The sequence below is a fragment of the Carettochelys insculpta genome, chromosome 2 (assembly GCF_033958435.1).
Source record: "Carettochelys insculpta isolate YL-2023 chromosome 2, ASM3395843v1, whole genome shotgun sequence".
NCBI lineage: Eukaryota > Metazoa > Chordata > Testudines > Carettochelyidae > Carettochelys > Carettochelys insculpta.
In genome coordinates this window covers 211,323,049-211,340,047 of record NC_134138.1, presented here as the reverse complement: position 1 = coordinate 211,340,047, position 16,999 = coordinate 211,323,049, and the positions used below count along the sequence as shown (strand labels likewise).

At 39.6% G+C, this 16,999-nt stretch overlaps 1 protein-coding gene across 4 annotated transcripts in view; it reads right to left on the bottom strand.

The window, feature by feature from the left end:
- SATB1 (SATB homeobox 1) overlaps nucleotides 1-16,999 on the bottom strand; it is a 107,558-nt gene that overhangs the window by 29,172 nt on the left and 61,387 nt on the right. For all 4 annotated transcript variants that reach the window (XM_074984493.1, XM_074984492.1, XM_074984491.1 and 1 more), the window contains 2 exons: nucleotides 13,969-14,181; nucleotides 2,416-2,571 (listed from right to left, as the gene is read on the bottom strand). In XM_074984493.1, coding sequence (XP_074840594.1) covers nucleotides 2,416-2,571; nucleotides 13,969-14,181 — 369 coding nt within the window. The remainder of the gene's footprint in view (nucleotides 1-2,415; nucleotides 2,572-13,968; nucleotides 14,182-16,999) is intronic.

The following is a 16,999-nucleotide window of genomic DNA, read 5'->3' as shown; positions in this document are numbered from 1 at the left end:
TGCCCACACTGTTTTCCAGCCACCTTGTGTTTTCCTACTGGTATTCCTAAAGGGACATGCATGTAATGCTAAGGCATGTGAAGTGAGGTTCATGCTGACTTCACACAACTGACTGTGAGGGCCATGACCTCCCACTGCACGCAGTCAAAGTGCTGCTATGGTTCAATCAGCAAATTCTAGGCATACAAGAACAATCAGCAAAACTACCCTATTCGGGGAGACTATCTTGGTTACAATAATCTTGAGGCCTACTGAGATGAAGGGAGGCCACTCATACAGCCTAGGTTGCCTATCATTGGTGTAAGGGGAAGGAGTTCAAGGCCACTCTCTCTGTTATGTTTTGTAGAAGTCTCTAAATTGTAAATTAATGCTAATAAAAATAATGCAGAATTTTTTGTATTTACTGTTATTACCTCTGGCCATCTGTGCATTTTTAAAAGCAAATATTGGAAGGGCTACTCTCCCTGAATAGTTTAGAATATAAGAATTTAAGCAAACACACATTTAAATATGAAAAGGTGAAAAAAACCACATAGCTTGTATATGAGAATCAAACCATAATTCTGCTCAAATTGCAAAAGATGATAGACAGTATAGTGATGAACAAAATGGACATTTCTCTTTAATGTATAGTTTTGACATGTTAATAAAGACATCTGAAGCAGCACAAAGGTCTGAAGCTGCTGTAACATTCTATCATAATTAGAAACATTTCAAGAGCCCTGTAATTTCCAATCAAAATTACAGTTATTTTCGATATACCAGCCATGATTCATGACAGAATTTTACATTCCATGGGAGATTATAGTGGTCCGAAGCACGACACAGTGAGTACACTGCTAACATAAACAATTCAATTTAATGTTTAAACAGCACTTGGTGTTTAGAATCCCACAATAAAAGAAACATTTTATTGCAGAAAGTGTCATTTTGAGAGAGATTAGAAGGGGAAGCAGGCATGTAGTCTCTCTCTCTCTCTCTGTCTCTGTGTGGTTCACAGTCACAGCTTGAGTTGAATGATTTTGATATAGCATGTCTAAAATATCCATTGAAGTAATTCTTTATAGTGCATAACTTTAAAAAGATTACCCATTCTCTACCATGAAATGAAACAAGTCCAAAAGGCAAATATTTTCAAAGTCAAGGTTTAAAAATTCTAAAAGGAAAAAAATGCATGGTTGAACACTGAAGGTCCAAACAAATGTTCACAAACCTGATCACATGTTATCAGCAGCTTAATGGGTGCTGAGAGACAGCAACCTTGTCTCAGAACTCATTTTGGTAAAATAAGAGAATAACCAGTATTTTAGCAGACAAATAAATTGGCAATCTGTGATGCCTCTATTTTTTCTGTCAATGATTTTTTCCAGTATTGGGTGATACTGTATTATTTTTTCTCATTTTATGTCTAATCACCCTGGACTCTATTTGACTCTTGAGCACTTTCTTACTTGAGTCTTGCTTTTGAGAACACTGGTGAGTTCTCTTAAAACACGTTACCTAGGACCATAATGTAGCAACTGTCTGAGACAATTATACTGACACGAGTATCTTATTTGCTCATCTTCCCTTCCTTGCATAAAATTAACCTAGTTGTCTGCAAGAAACTTAACACTGTGTTCAATTTTAAGAGTGTACTACAAAAACACCTAACACCACACAGTTTAAATGAAACACACATTTTTGTGTTAAATACCGTATTTCATAAAGGCCATAACTTACTTCAACCCAGAATTAATTTACATGGCAAGGTACAATGCCCTTATTTCTTTTAATTTTGTACATAATATTTCATTACACAATTTGCATTTTGGTTTGGAGCTGTGGACTTCTGAAGCTTATTTGCTACTTTTGTTTAAAACCAAATGTATCTAAAGTCAGACAGCTACATTGTGTCTGTATTTCTTGAAACCTCACTTCTGACATTCCACCAAATGAACCAATAGCTGCATTAACCACACCCTGAACACCAAACACATGGTCTGTAACTATAGTACCTGTTATTGCCAAATCTACTGTCACCTAATTAACACTGGAGAACTACAGAGCATACTGCATTTACTCATTCACAGACACTCTGAATTTATAAAGTTTACAATTTTGGCTCTCCAGGACCTAACCTTAGGGCGGGTAAACAAACTTATCTTGTTGTTGAGAGCAATGCCTTCAGTACCTGCTTTTTTCCAATTCTAGTGAATAAGAAGCAGCCTTTAGTTAACATATGATGACTCAGCAATAAGTTTATATAGCTACAATACTACATGTTGCTAAGACCACAAATATTTGAATTCATATGTAAAACCACACAAAGACCACAAATATCATTCATATATACATATACATATACATACATATATATATATATATATATATATATATAAAAACTAAAGTTGTTGTTAGCTGACAAGTCCCTACCTGGCTTTTGGTTGCTGCAACCTTTGCAAATAGTGCTTGAGAAACTTTAGCTCTCTTCATTTCCTGCTGAATCTCATCATATATGGAAGCATTAATGTTCATAGTATTATTTTCTGGTTTTCCATTCCTCTCTGTTGCGACCGTAGCTGGTTTTACCTAGAACACATTTATGAGATTGTCATTTTTCATTATGATGAAAGACTGACTTTTTTCTTTAAGATGTGTCTCCCTCCTTTAGACACATTAAGTCATATTTCCTTCCATGAGTTTCTTTCTCTTCAACCTTTCACTATTTTAAAATTATGAATTATCCCTGGTTCAGGTAAATGAGCATTCATAAAATCTTATGTCATGTCACAGGGGAATGCACCTGAAATAAGATATTCACTGTCAACTGACCATTACAAATTACAATGTCCTTAAGCATGTTAGCTGGAAACAATAGCACAGAAAGTTACAAATTCTGAAATGAGTTTTTCCAAGAATTAAAATAAAAATTGTAACAAGTGGAAAAGGATCACCAAGGAAATCAAAATGCAGACGAATATATCTTAATGGATAACCGCCATGCAAATGTAACTCATTTGTCACTTTAGAGCTAACCTTTTCTTGGCGTTTTGTTTTTTTTTTAAAAACATCTATAAAATTTACAATAGTTTGTACACTGAAATTCTCTATTCATCAATGAAATGGGGACAAGGAGGGTCTTAGCCATTATGATAGGTAATTAGCTGTATTTTACTTTTGTTTACCTAAGCTGTTTTTCGCACCACTCCATACCCTGTCAAGGAAACACATACAGTATGCACCATGCCCTAGAGAACAGGAGATACTGTATGATACTTCTAACCTACAGATGTTTAGAGACGTGGGGAAAACTGACCTCGCTGTTTCAGGACTACTCTTCTCTTAGCTGGTGGCCACAGCATGCTGGGGTCAGGAGTGTTCTACTGGGGCCCTAAGCCTGCCAGGCGATACATGCAGGTGGACTTTTAAACCACACAAAATGCCACTGAGGGTCTGCACAGCTACAAGGAGTCTGCTCAGGTGAATCCACCTGCAGGGTCAGTGTCACAGTCAGCATTAACTTGGGCTTTAAATTCCCCAAGGATATGAAGGGAGATGATGATGGCACGATGAATAGCCAGGGCTGGTCTTAGCCAAGTGGACGGCCCCAGGCAAATTTCAGCAGCCCCTTGAAAATGGCAGCCCCCACAATAACCGTTAGCCCAGTGCTCCACCCCCAGCAGCTAGCTGATCCTGACATGTGCAGTGTGGCAGGGGCCACCCAAGAGTGGAGCACAGGCCATGTGGAGGGGGCTGGCCCAGGAATGTAGTGCCTGCTTGGGCGTGTGCAGTGTGGGGGAAAGCTGGTTGTCAAGAGAGAAGCTGAGCCTAACATGCTGGACTGGCTTTTTGGCAGCCCCTTGAATGTGGTGGCCCTCGGCAACCCCCTGACTCACGGGCCCCTAAGACTGGCTCTAAGCTCCTTTCCCATCAGCTCTTATAAAATGCAGAGCCACAAAAGTACAAGGCAAGGTGTTGGGATAAGAGGTAGATGCAATTTAAGTAAACCCCTTGGACTCTGAACAAAAAACATGCAGTTTTGTGAAGAATCCATACTATACCCCATGCAGGATAGGCCAAAGATGTTCAGATATGGTCCATAAACTAAGAGTGCACAGCAGCTCAGCTCCACTGAGGATATGCCTACCAGGCCTCTTAGCGGCAGTGCAAACATGCACACATTAGCTGCAACTGCAGGTGACTTTGCTAATCATCATGAGCTGCAGCAACAGAAAAACATGCATGTGGTTGCACTTGCCTTCTACTCTGAGGACAAGTGCCTTTCAGTATGAGATATTTCTGAAGTTAGTTTGGATATGCTAATGAAAAAAGAATACACACTCAAAAGCAAAAAAACCCACCATCCCTTTACAGCATATTGTGAGCATTTTTATAATTAGACTTGAACTGGTACCTAGTGGGTGACAGATGAGATGTTAAGTGGGACACCAAGCTTGTGTTGACTTCGCACAGTGATGAATTTCATTTACCGACTTTAAAAGTACCCGATGACCAGGCTGTGCCAACAACTGCTAAGAAACATGTGAGATACCTGGCAATGGGCAGCGTAAGCAGTAGTGAGCACCTTTATGATTGCAGAGCCATTGGCCATTATCTTTGAAAACTTGTGGCAATTGTGAGAGGTCCCAGATGACTGGAAAAAGGCATATGTAGTGCCCATCTTTAAAAAAGAGAAGAAGGAGAATTAGGGGAACTACAGACCAGTCAGCCTCACCTCAGTCCCTGGAAAAATCCTGGAGGGGATCCTTGTGGAATCCATTCTGAAGCAATTGGCTGAGAGGAAAGTGATCATTAAACTGGATGAGGGGATGGATTGCATCCACAGCAAATTTGCAGAGGGCAGTAAATTAGGGAGAGAGATTGATACACTGGAGGGCAGGGACAGGGTTAGGGGAGACCTAGACAAATTGGAGGATTGGGTCAAAAGGAATCTGATAAAGTTCAATATGCACAAGTGCAGAGTCCTGAACTTAGGACAGAGGAATCTGAAGCACTGTTACAGGCTGGGAACCAACTGGCTGAGCAGCAGTGCCGCAAAAAAGGACCTGAGGATTACAGTGGATGAGAAGCGGGATATGAGCCAACAGTGTACCCTTGCAGCCAAGAAGGCTAACAGCACATAGGGGTGCATTAGGAGGAGCATTGCCAGCAGATCTAAGGAAGTGAGATTATTCTCCTTTATTCAGCACTAGTGAGACCACATCTGGAATACTGCACCCAATTCTGGAGGCCCCATTACAGAAAGAATGTGGACACACTAGAGAAAGTCCAGTGGACCACGTGACTTATGACGAAAGGCTGAAGGATTTGGCTTTATTTTGTCTAGAGAAGAGAAAAGTGAGGGGGTATTTGATACCAGCCTTCAGTTACATGAAGTGGGGTTTCCAAAGAGGATGGAGAGAGACTGTTTTCAGTGATGACAGACGATAGAACAAGGAGCAGTGGTCTCAAGTTGCAGTGGGGGTGGTCTAGGTTTGATATTAGGAAAAAGTATATTTCACTAGGAAGGTGGTTAAGCTCAGGAGTGGGTTACCTAGGGAGGTGGAAAAATCTCCTTCCCTAGAGGTTTTTAAGTCTAGCTTGAAAAAGCCCCAGATGATTTAGTTGGGATTGGTCCTACTTTCAGCAGGGGATTGGACCTGATAACCTTCTGAGGACTCTTCCACCCTTATGATTCCATGATTATGCCTCACACTGCAGCCTGAGAAAAGACATGCCGTATTTTCCCTGGGAGGCATTCCCACTAGGACTGGTCATACCCATGTTCTGTAGCATTCAGTAAAGTTATCCGCAAACAATGGATTCTCTAACCTCTAATTCTGAAGTGAAAGAAGAGCACTGAAAGGCTATCTACAACTGGGACAATGTTGAATGCGTCATTATAACGACCTGACATGACTCATGCAAATATCAGAGTGAACTTTGAGACTAGAAAACTCAAAGTGGATGGCTTTGTAGTCTAAGCATCTACACTGTAATACGGGATTCCCTGTGGCCATCCATTCAAATCTTGTCATTGTAGTCCTTATACTCCTGGGGCATGCAAAAATGCATGGTGGTGGGGTTAGAGAAAGATGCCCCGCCTATTCTTTATGGACATTAAAGCTTCCATGGAATGTTTTGCAAAACGACCATTTTGCCCATGTGGCCTTGGTCACAAATTTCCACTGTTCTGCAGCATGCTGGCTGGCTGCCATCCTCACCTCAAAAGGTGGCTGCATCACACAGGGATACCTTAGGGTACCACTGCAGACATTACTCAATCAGTGAAGTATATTGCCACAAAACAGCCACTGGCAAAACCAGAAGGAAACATAGGCTGTAGCTGGATACACGAATTAATAAGGGTAAATGCTTAATGCTACAGCGATAGGAACTATTGAAAACCTTAATGCTAATAGCACAATACTAAGGGCTGGATCCAAAGCTCACTGAAATCAACAGAAAGATCTCCATTGACTTTAGAGGAATTTATTCTCCATTGTTCATCATTTGATCCATTGACATGCAATTAATATATCACACTAGCCAAATTAATGAAAGCAGAAAGTAAATAAAACTCTACTGTGTATAAAATGATTGATCTTTGCAGATGGAAGAGAATTTTTATCCTCCAACAACCCTCACCCTTGCAAGCTTGCATACCTGGTCAAATGCAAAAATTGTTTCTGGGCCTCCCTAACAGCTTCTCTTGAAACATCAAGCGCAGAGTATGACTGGATTAGATGGACCATTGGTCTGCTCTGGTCTGATGATACTAAGTAACACTACTCATTAACCTTTTGGAGAATATTCACATAGGAAAAAAATTATACAACAATCTTCTAGTCTAATCTTAAAGTATGACATTCCATAAATCTATGCAGAAAGTTTCATTAGATTCAGCTCTCTTTTGAGATAAGCTTCCATGCCGGAGTTGGAACTGAACTCAATGCACAAAGATTTTCATTTGGGGGTGGGAGGGAAGAGAGTGGAAAATAAGTGCCTTAGAAAATAAGCTTTTTATAAACTATCCACCGCTAGCACTTTGTAAGTGCAAGATCAATTTAATGTCACTAGATCTCAGCTAATCATTTTGAATGGTAACCAGATTATGCTTAAATTTGATGAAGGTGAAAAGGTTTTCACCACAGTGCTTAATATCATAAGACTAACTTCCTTCTCCTTTACACTTTAGTCATTTCAAAAATATTTGGGGAAACACTTGGTCCTCCTCAGCAACTAGTCTGCCCAGCTATGTATCTCATCACATGAAACTGGTTACTCTATCAATAATTTACGCTTTGTTTAGGACAAAATATACGATTCCAGAACTGTCATAAATCTGTACAGGTTATCACAAATACGGAAGCATTTCCCTCATCCCCAGGCAAAAAACTGAAACAATACACTTCTCCAAAATATTTTGATAAGTTCTGTTTTAGCTTAGGAAAAAAATTTTTCTTTAATCCTGGTTTAGCTCTTAATATTACATTGTACATTAAAATTCATGAAGTAGTTCATTCCAGGCAAAACAAAACTACTTTTCAGTTCTGCTCTGACAATACCATGGGAGGTATACTAAATGCAGTTGCTTTCAGAACTGCTTTTATCGGGACAAGGTGTACTACATCATTATTGTAGTGGCGTCTGGAAACAGAGTTATAGTTAAGTGTCGGTGTTCACGTTAATTCTCCTCCAGGACATTTTTTTTTCATAGGAGTAGAGGGTTTCATCTAATATTTTGTCCATTATAATTTTAATAAAAATGAAACTAAGCACAAAGAATGCAATGTAAATCAGATACACTATTTTTTATTTAAAGATGGGCCAAAAAGTATAAGTTTCACTGGTGACTAAATGCAGCCTACATTTTTTTTCTGGCATGATTAGCACCCAAAAGTTGCAATGAAGTTAACAGAAGTAGAGGGTACCAGTGCCTCCTGAAACTGATGTCCACCTTTTTCTAACAACCAGAAAAAATGTGTTCTGTTCACTCTTTCAACTTTCAAGAGTGGTCTCAAAGAGACAAAGGAGGTTAGATATCTTTCATTGTATCAGCTCCTGCAAGTAGAAGAACAAGCCTTCAAGCTTCACAGAGCTCTTCCTCATGTTTGGAGTAGGAAACCAGAGCCTTCAAGATAAATACAAAGTCAAACTGATAAGCCTAAAAACAATAGATGGCTAGTAAGCAGCAGATGTTACAAGTTGCTGTACTGGGCCATAAACACCAACTCTTAAGTCCATGGTTTAGTGTGCAGAAGAGTTGTGAATTTAAATGTTTGATCTCATCTGTTGAAGAAGTCCTGCAGGTTTTCTCGGAGGACAGTAACTGTAACAGATCAGACATTGACTGGGGACCCACAGGTCACAAGGCGTTTTAGTTTTCATATTTTTTTTCCTGTATGAGTTCATACAAGATCATAGTGATTATCTAGTTTCATCCCCATAGTTGTTATTGGGCATTTGATGCAAGTCTGGCAGCAAACTCACAACCCTCCTGAACAAAACACCATGGATTTAACAGAGACACTGGTTCTACGGCTCACTGCAACCTACTAATTCTCCACTGTCTTACCAATGCAGAGGTGTTAGATGCCCAATTCTTCTTAAATGCTCTCCTAAAACATGTGAACCACTTATTCTCAATCCATCCCATCTTTCTATTTTGCTTGAAAACAGTTTTCCTTCTTACAAAGAGCCCTGCGAATCCTGAAAAACTTGTCCCTTTCAACAAAAGAAGTTGCTTCAATTAAAAAAAAAAATTAAGATATGGTCTCCTATTTTCAGACCAAAACAGCTAAAGCAATACAGATTGAACTGCTTAAGTCTGCAACTCTCTGGTCTGGCAATATCTGTGGTCCAGCATGATTTTAGTTAGCTGAACATGCACTTATCTTGGGTGTGGCCAAGTTTCCCCACAGTTCCATAAAGTTTGTTTACAGCCACCAGTCATGGCTGGCATAGTTCTGTGCTGTTATGTAGCTCTAATTTACCCCTAAAAGTCTTCTGAAGAGCCCATCAGGCAGCTGAACTGTTGCAAATGCTGACCTCCTCTGGTGCAGCAAATTTTCTTGTTTGGCACCGGTCAGGTCCTGAGGGTGCTGGACTAGAGAGGTTAAACCTGTACTATGAAACAAGAGTGGTATTTGAAATTTGGACTCAAATTGAGACAGCTTTTGTCCTAATTTTCACACATCTGAAGGAATCATAATTTTAGTGCCAATCCATATAAGCTGGGAGTGCTCATAACTTCTGGGGTGTGCAGGGGGGGAGGGAGGGAAATCAAATAGTTCCCCCCCCCCAAGGTGAGCACCCAAAACATTGAGTCACATAAAATCTGTGGGTGCTTTTGAAAATTCAGGCCTTGTACATTATACTTTACCCTTGAATTGTATGTATTCAATTTCTGACTTGTATATGGATGTGGGGAAGGGGTGGAGAAAGTGTCTGACCAAAAGCATCTCACCTGATTGACTGGATGTTTTTTTGGGCTTTCTAGGATCTGCAGTGACAGAGATTATTTTATTTTGAAACGGGAATACTCGCTCCTGAATGACTACAGTGTTGCTCAAACATTCTGCAAAGGAAAACCTACAGTTCAACACGGCCAGGCATAGAAACACAGTACTATCAGCTGAGGTTGAAACTTACAGGAATTCTGGCCTGAAATTGTCAGTGTCTCACTTCCTTAACTCCGGTTTGGAAACCAGCCTGTGAAAGGTAGCAATAAAAGGTCCTGAATCCAAGAGACCCTTCTTTCAGGGCCATGATGTTGAACCAGTTCTGAAGCAGTAGCCAGCATAGTGGCTACTACTATAGTGAACTAGTCACATTATTTTGAACATACATTTATTGTTCAAACAAACTAGCCATACTCAACTGGCCAAATAGCCACATGTGGCTAGTATATTGGACATCACAGTTTCACGGACACTAGGCAACAGGAAAAAGGCAGCAACCACTCAAGAAGCAGCAGTCTGAGGAAGGAACACACTATGCAGGAGATCAAAAAGGGAAATTCTTCCCCAGCAAAGCAGCACTTCATGGAGGATATCTACTGAAAATAATTAGCAATGGGTGTATTTGTTACACCACCTCCTTGTCTCCATTTCCTAGCAGCTCATTTCTTATTAGATGCTTAGCCCTTAGGCATGACTTAGTATTGCCCCTCCCCCAAATCGAAGAGAGTGCAGGGCTGTTCCTTAGGGGTAGGGACTGCGTGATGGACAGGATTGAAAAACAAATGGGAGGACAGGGAGCTCACTTTGGGAATTTTTTTTATACTTTGTGAATCAAAATGTGGCTGTGGACAGGACACTTTACTGGAACTCAGGAGACAGGTTCTATTCCCTGCTCTACCAGTGAGGTGTTCTGTGAACTTCAGCAAGTCCTCTCCCTTCTCACACTAAGACTTATCTATTTAAACAGCAAATTCTTCCGTACACAGACCCTTCTATTATGTGTATGTAGGACAAAGGGATCACACTCTTAGAGGGGCTAAGGGCAACAGTTACTGGAGAATATTAACTAACATCGCCACCTACATGAACAGAAGCTTTTACATCAGACGGTGGTGAGTTAAACAACTCTCCAATGCAGGCTCCTACGTGTTCTTTGCCTCCTCTAGTTGAGCCAATCTATGTAGCAGGTAGCAAGGGTAACTTCTGACCCAATTTAAGCAACCAGTAATCTGCAAGACTCTAATGTAGAGTACTGGGGGCAGGGGTTAATTTATTGAAGGAGAAGATCAGGGATAAGGGGGAGAATAACTCCTCACAGGTTTTCAAGAAAGAGGCAAATAATACAGACACATTAGCTGAGTAACAAGTATGGAGCATGCTGTGTGTGTGTGAGTAACTCAGTACAGCTCTTCCTAGCTTAGGGTTTGCGCTTGGGGAGTTGCTGCATAGCCATTAGAACACCAGGGTCCCAAATGGATTTTTGCATGCAGTTTTGTGTATGATTCACACACGCAGTGAGCCTGGCCATTAATCGTTAAGTCTGCTCTACTGTCTGGCCGCCAGTTGGCAACACAATAAATGCAGAAGTCCTTTGCAGGATGTTTATTTTCACATCCATCCGAAACAGATAAACTCAATTGCAAAATAAGCTTTCCTGTGTGGCATACTAACTCCCAATTTCATGGTTTCATGTCTTAACTGTTTCAAATCTTATTGGACTTAAAATTTAGTGCAAAATATGTTTGCTATTGTGTAAATATGTTGTCAGGCTATATGGTCCGTTTTGTCTTTCAACTACAATCCAAGGTTTTAATTGCAGAATGTGGAAAATATTAACTTTATCCTTATGTCATAAGCTTTGTTTTGCTAGATGATAATTTCTTATAAATATGAGGAGGTTAGGATGCTATTAATTTCATTTAAGAAAATAAAAAACTGGACAAAAATTCTTCTAATGATAACTATTGAGGTCACTGCTCTGATCCATCTATTAAAGGCATCATAATTCTGGAATTTATATTATTATGAATGATTTTTCCTACAATTTTTAGATTTTATACAGTTTTCCAGGGAAACCAATAGAGTAACGTCATACAACAGCCAAAAAAAAAAAAAAACCCAAAAAGAAAACCACACACACACATTATTATGTGATTATTTAAGACATTTCATTTTTGAAGTTGGATTCAGGACATCCAAATATAGCTGTGTATACTTATACTTGCCCATTCAGTAAAGTTATCTGCAAACAATGGAGTCTCTAACCTCTAATTCTGAAATGAAAGAAGAGTACTGAAAGGCTATCTGCAACTGGGACAATGTCGAATGCTTCATTATAACCATCTGACATGACTCGTGCAAATATACAAAGTGGGCAAACTGAGGCAGAGAATGAAAGATGCTCAAGACAGAGCATTAGTAGGAGTCAGAATCATAATGCAGGTATTGCTCTGTCTTGACACCTAGATCACATATCTTCCTCAGATCACCCCTAGTATATTTTACAGTACAACAAAGAAAAAAATCTACGTTTATGAAACACTCCGCCAATCAATTGTATAGGACACAATATTAATCTGTGGCAGGCATCTTGACTTTTTTCCAGTCAGAATCAATTATACAAGTATATTCAGCACCTTAATCTGCAGAGACACTCAGTATGGTTATAGAAACAACTTGGTGATTGAATACGTGTTGCCTTCACAGCATTATTTTTAACTTTTCAAAAGATTAAAAATAAATAAAAAAATTCATCAATGAATGAGGTTGCTTATGTGAGTTTAAATCAGAAAAATACAAAAAGTCAAGGTTGACCCTTTCTTTGACTTGAAATTCCGCCTGTTGGAATCACAGTTAACCTGGTTTCTTAGATCACGAAATGGTCCAAGACCACTTAAGACATACTGTGGCATGACCTTAGTATAAGGGGTAAGTTGAGAATGAAGAACCTGTCTTCATTAAACCAAACCCCGCTGTTATTTTAGCAGTTATTTTTATTTAATTATTCTTCCACTAAACCATTATTATGTAAATAGTGATCCTTCTCCTTTATCTTTAATGGTACCTATACGGGCCTCCGCAGAGTCCTTTAGTGACAAGGAGAGACCAGTAGCACAGTCTATTCTGTTGTGGTGCAGAGATTTTCTTCTCTCATGTAATACATTGGAGCAGAACAGAAGTTACCTACTCCATGTCCTTGTCTACAAATAATTTGTTATTAACCATGATTTTTAGCACTCGTTAGCTAAAGTGTTTACAAAAGCATTATTTGCTATGTGTACTATATTCAGAGTGTATGCTTCACATAGCAATAAATGCATGTATGATCCTGCTTAGTTTTATGCATCTTCAGAAGTTATCAACTCCAACAGAATTACCATGACTGAAAGCCTTATTGAATACAATTACTTCGGTTTCTGTATATAGTATGTTTCCCACAGATGTTTGTATACCAGTGCATATTCTGTGTATGTGGCTATTCTAGCTGTGGTACAACTTTGAACCAGAACAACAAAGGACATTTCAGCAGACATGAAATGTTCATACTTTTTCTTTTCCAGAGAAACTTGTGCATTCCTATGGTCCAATCCTGTACTTCCCAAAACTACCACCAATTCCATTTATTTGACTGTCACTGAGATTTCAAAATGAGGTCTCTGTAGCCCAGTTTGACAAACTCTCCCATTAGGAGTACTTATTTTTACAAGTGGTCCCTTGAATTTCAGAAGTCTATAGCAGTTTCACTTGACTGAAGGTTGAATAAAGACTTAAAGATGTTGCCATAGGGACCCAATATTTCAAAAGGATCCATGGGGGAAGACCTTTATGCCTATCTGAAGTCACTGAAAGGACTCTTTGTGGATATAAAAGGTTCACAGTGGTACAAATCATTGTAAAATTGGAAATGTTCAAATGTTGATATGAAGAAGAGAATTCCATAATCTTTTGAGGTAATTCTCCTCCCACACCCACCACATTTTTCAGCTTCTTGAACCCATCTCTGTGTTAAGGACCACTGATCATGTCCTTAAAGGGGCATGGCTGTCTACTTGGTGGTCAGACAGGAAATGGGGGTCTGCTACTGCTCCCACTGAAATCAGCAGGAACAGCTCTAAATCCTTTACAGCATGCACTGAATATGTGAAATTTAATACCTACCAAGGTCTACAAAAGAAACAAGGCCAAAGAAGAACAGTCCAGGACCAAATCAAACCCATGATTCATAACTGGTACCCCAAAAGTTACACTGAGTATGAACTACTAACGCTAAATTATTTTAAAGTTAGAAGAAATATAATAGAAATAAAAAATGGAAGAAACCCTATTTTTTCAACAAATAATAGCTATTGTATTTTTCCTAAATTTAATTTGTGGCATGCACTGAAGCTAATAGTTTGAACAGGATTTTAACATAATTGCATTGAGAAGCCTCTCTCTCTCTCTCTCATTTTTCAATAGAGGTTGTCAGTGGGGTGTAAGAAGGCAAAATAAGGAAATCTGAAAGACTGAGAAAGTGGTTTACTTGTGGAGGACGACTCGGTGGTGTGCTTATGAGAGGTGTTGGGCCCATAGCAGAGGCTGCATTCAAGCTCCTTTCCCTTTCGTCCTGGTAAATTCGATCTCGTTCGGCTTCTGGTAGCTGCAAGAAGTTCTGCATAGCCCGAAGGTTTACCAGTAGGGATTGTGAGGCAGTCTTGGGGTCCTCTTCCTTTCGGAGGATTTCTGAGAGCAAGCCCTGTAGCAACAAGAATGGTGAAGAATTAGCCTATACAATTTATTTTTTTAAATGTGCTCTGCTAATCACTCCTTTTTCTATTCCACCACATCTAGAACATGAACAGTCAAAGGCATTCACACTGCATAGGAATATATTAATGACAATTTAGGTAGTGGAGAAGAGAGCCTCAATTGTATTCTTAATTTTATTAAGCATCTGCTTTACATACAACATAAACTGAATCTGCCTAATTGGTCTCCTTCCTTTTACTGGCTTAACTCGCCATGAAATCTTACACAGTCAGACAATCACAAGAAGTTAAGAATAAATGAAATCCATACAGTACTGCAGCATTAGATTATGTAGTTCACATGCGGGGTAGACAAAGACTTCAGTGAAGCATCAGTTCAATCTGTACAATGGAAAGCCATTTCTAGAAACTCAAGCAATACCTTGAAAATGAGTGATATCTGAAAATTAATGTGGAGTGGGGTAACAGATACCACTCCTAAAGCACGACTTAATTGATGAAGGCCCAAGTTTATTATATGTCAGCACCACTCTTCCAAATAACTAAATCATAACCCATATTAAATGGAATATAAAGGAAACCAAACTGACAAAAAGCACTGCTTGCATCAGCTGTTGTACTTCGGAAACCAAGCTCCAGGACTCCAAGCCTCTTTAGAACAGTATAGATAAGTACACAATGGGAAATACTTTGGAACCCAAGGAGTCCAGGGGTGTGCGCACATGAGATTAAAGTAGTTGGTTAAACTAATGTGTACATACAGGGGGTACGAAGAAAGGGAACAGGTGATACTTGTTATGTTTTTGCAGCTGATGGGGATGAAGATGGTTTGGGGAGAATGCCATTTTTTCTTGTGAATGGAAGAAAAAATAGCAAGTAATATAGAGAATGAAAACAGGAAAAAAAACCAATCTGAAGTGAAAACAAAAAACAGTCAAGTAGCACTTTAAAGACTAGCAAAATAGTTTATTAGGTGAGCTTTCGTGGGACAGACCCACTTCTTCAGACCATAGCCAGACCAGAACAGACTCAATATTTAAGACACAGAGTACTGTTTTTGGTTCTCTGTGTCTTAAATATTGAGTCTGTTCTGGTCTGGCTATGGTCTGAAGAAGTGGGTCTGTCCCACGAAAGCTCACCTCATAAACTATTTTGCTAGTCTTTAAAGTGCTACTTGACTGTTTTTTGTTTTGATAGTGTATAGACTAGCATGGCTTACTCTCTGTTACTATTCAGTCTGAAGTGAAGATATCCCTTCTTTGAAACCCAGGGCAGAAGGGACTGTCTTGGACCTGGGTATTGTGCTGATGTTGACCCTGGGGAGCATGCTGATGTCAGTAAAACCAAAAAAGGTAGAGAAGCTCCTCCATGAAAAGGGTAAGCCATTTAAAGATCCAAATGTCAGCAGATGCTGACTGAGGAGTCCCCAAAAGCACAGGAAGAAAGCTGCTAATATATGGAGTAGAGGAGATGGGGAAGGAGGGCATGTGGAGCCACAGCAGGCCAGAGGCAGGTACAGAGAACAGCTGTGCATCTTTATAATTGCCGATCTGTGATGGGGGTGAGTGGGGAGAAGAGGCAAATGCAAACCCACACCTGGAGCCCCAACATCGACAAATAATTTGGAGGACAACCCTCATGGAATTCCTTCATTCCTATCCTACCCTCCCCATTCGGCTTTCTTGAAAGTAGGGATGATCCAGTGCATAATTTGGCATTTTCTACTCAAAAAGTAAACCAGTCTAGAATACCAGAGTTACAGGCAGAGGTGCTATGGAAGGATTGAAAATTAGACCTACCCCTGACCCACATTCCACATTTGGAATCAATACTTTTGGCAATTATTTTCAACATTTGGAGCACATGGCATTGTCCACTATTGGAAGATAGAATGCTGGGTTAGATGGTCTGAACCAATATGGCCATTCTTAAGTTCAATATTCAAACCTACGTACTTATTTACTAAATCTCTGGATGCTAGAGAGATGGCCCAGTGCTAAGAATGCTCATAGCAACAGGTCCCTCTAATTCTGCAATAATTGTTCAACACAGCTGAACTACTATTTGTAGAGCACAGTTACAGGCAGCATGTTGGAGGTGTGCTGGAGTATGATGTTATATGTGCTTTCTGTAGCTGTGTTGAAAGGAATACACACAGGATAAAAACCGAAGTATTTATAACACCAGCTGATTAGCCAGGTGCAAGAAGAGAGAGCCATTGCTCACAACCATGATCAACAAGGGGTCATTTGACTGGAGAAGATGCAACTTGTGAAGATGTATGGATGACAAAACAGCAAGGCTTAGGCTTAGTCTACAATAGGAATGGTTTCTCAGTATAGCTATAAATCGGCAACCTGTCCCAGTGCAGACAACTTAAAGTGGCAAAAAAGGACACTTTCGCTGGTATAAAACTTATATCAGTTGAAATAAAAAAAAAAAAAAAAAATCAACTATACTGGGAAAAATACTTTTTTGCTGGAATAAACTCTTGGATTTTGTTGGTTAGAAATGATAATAAAAAAAACCCCACACCCCAATCAACAAACATTATTATATCCACCAAAGTTTTAAGTGGAGCTCTGGCCTTCCCCATAAGCTGTGAACATATCAAATTGACATGGGAGGGGAGTGCTAGTCAGCTGAGACTGAAAGTTCCAGGATGCACATGAATACAGATGACTACGGAAAGTACAGCAAGAAAATTGTGACGCACTGGAGCAGTACCTGTCTGCTATATGTTGCTTCAGTTGGTACTGCTAGTCCTGCTCTTTTCTGGGCACTAAAATTCAGCTAAAAACTGCA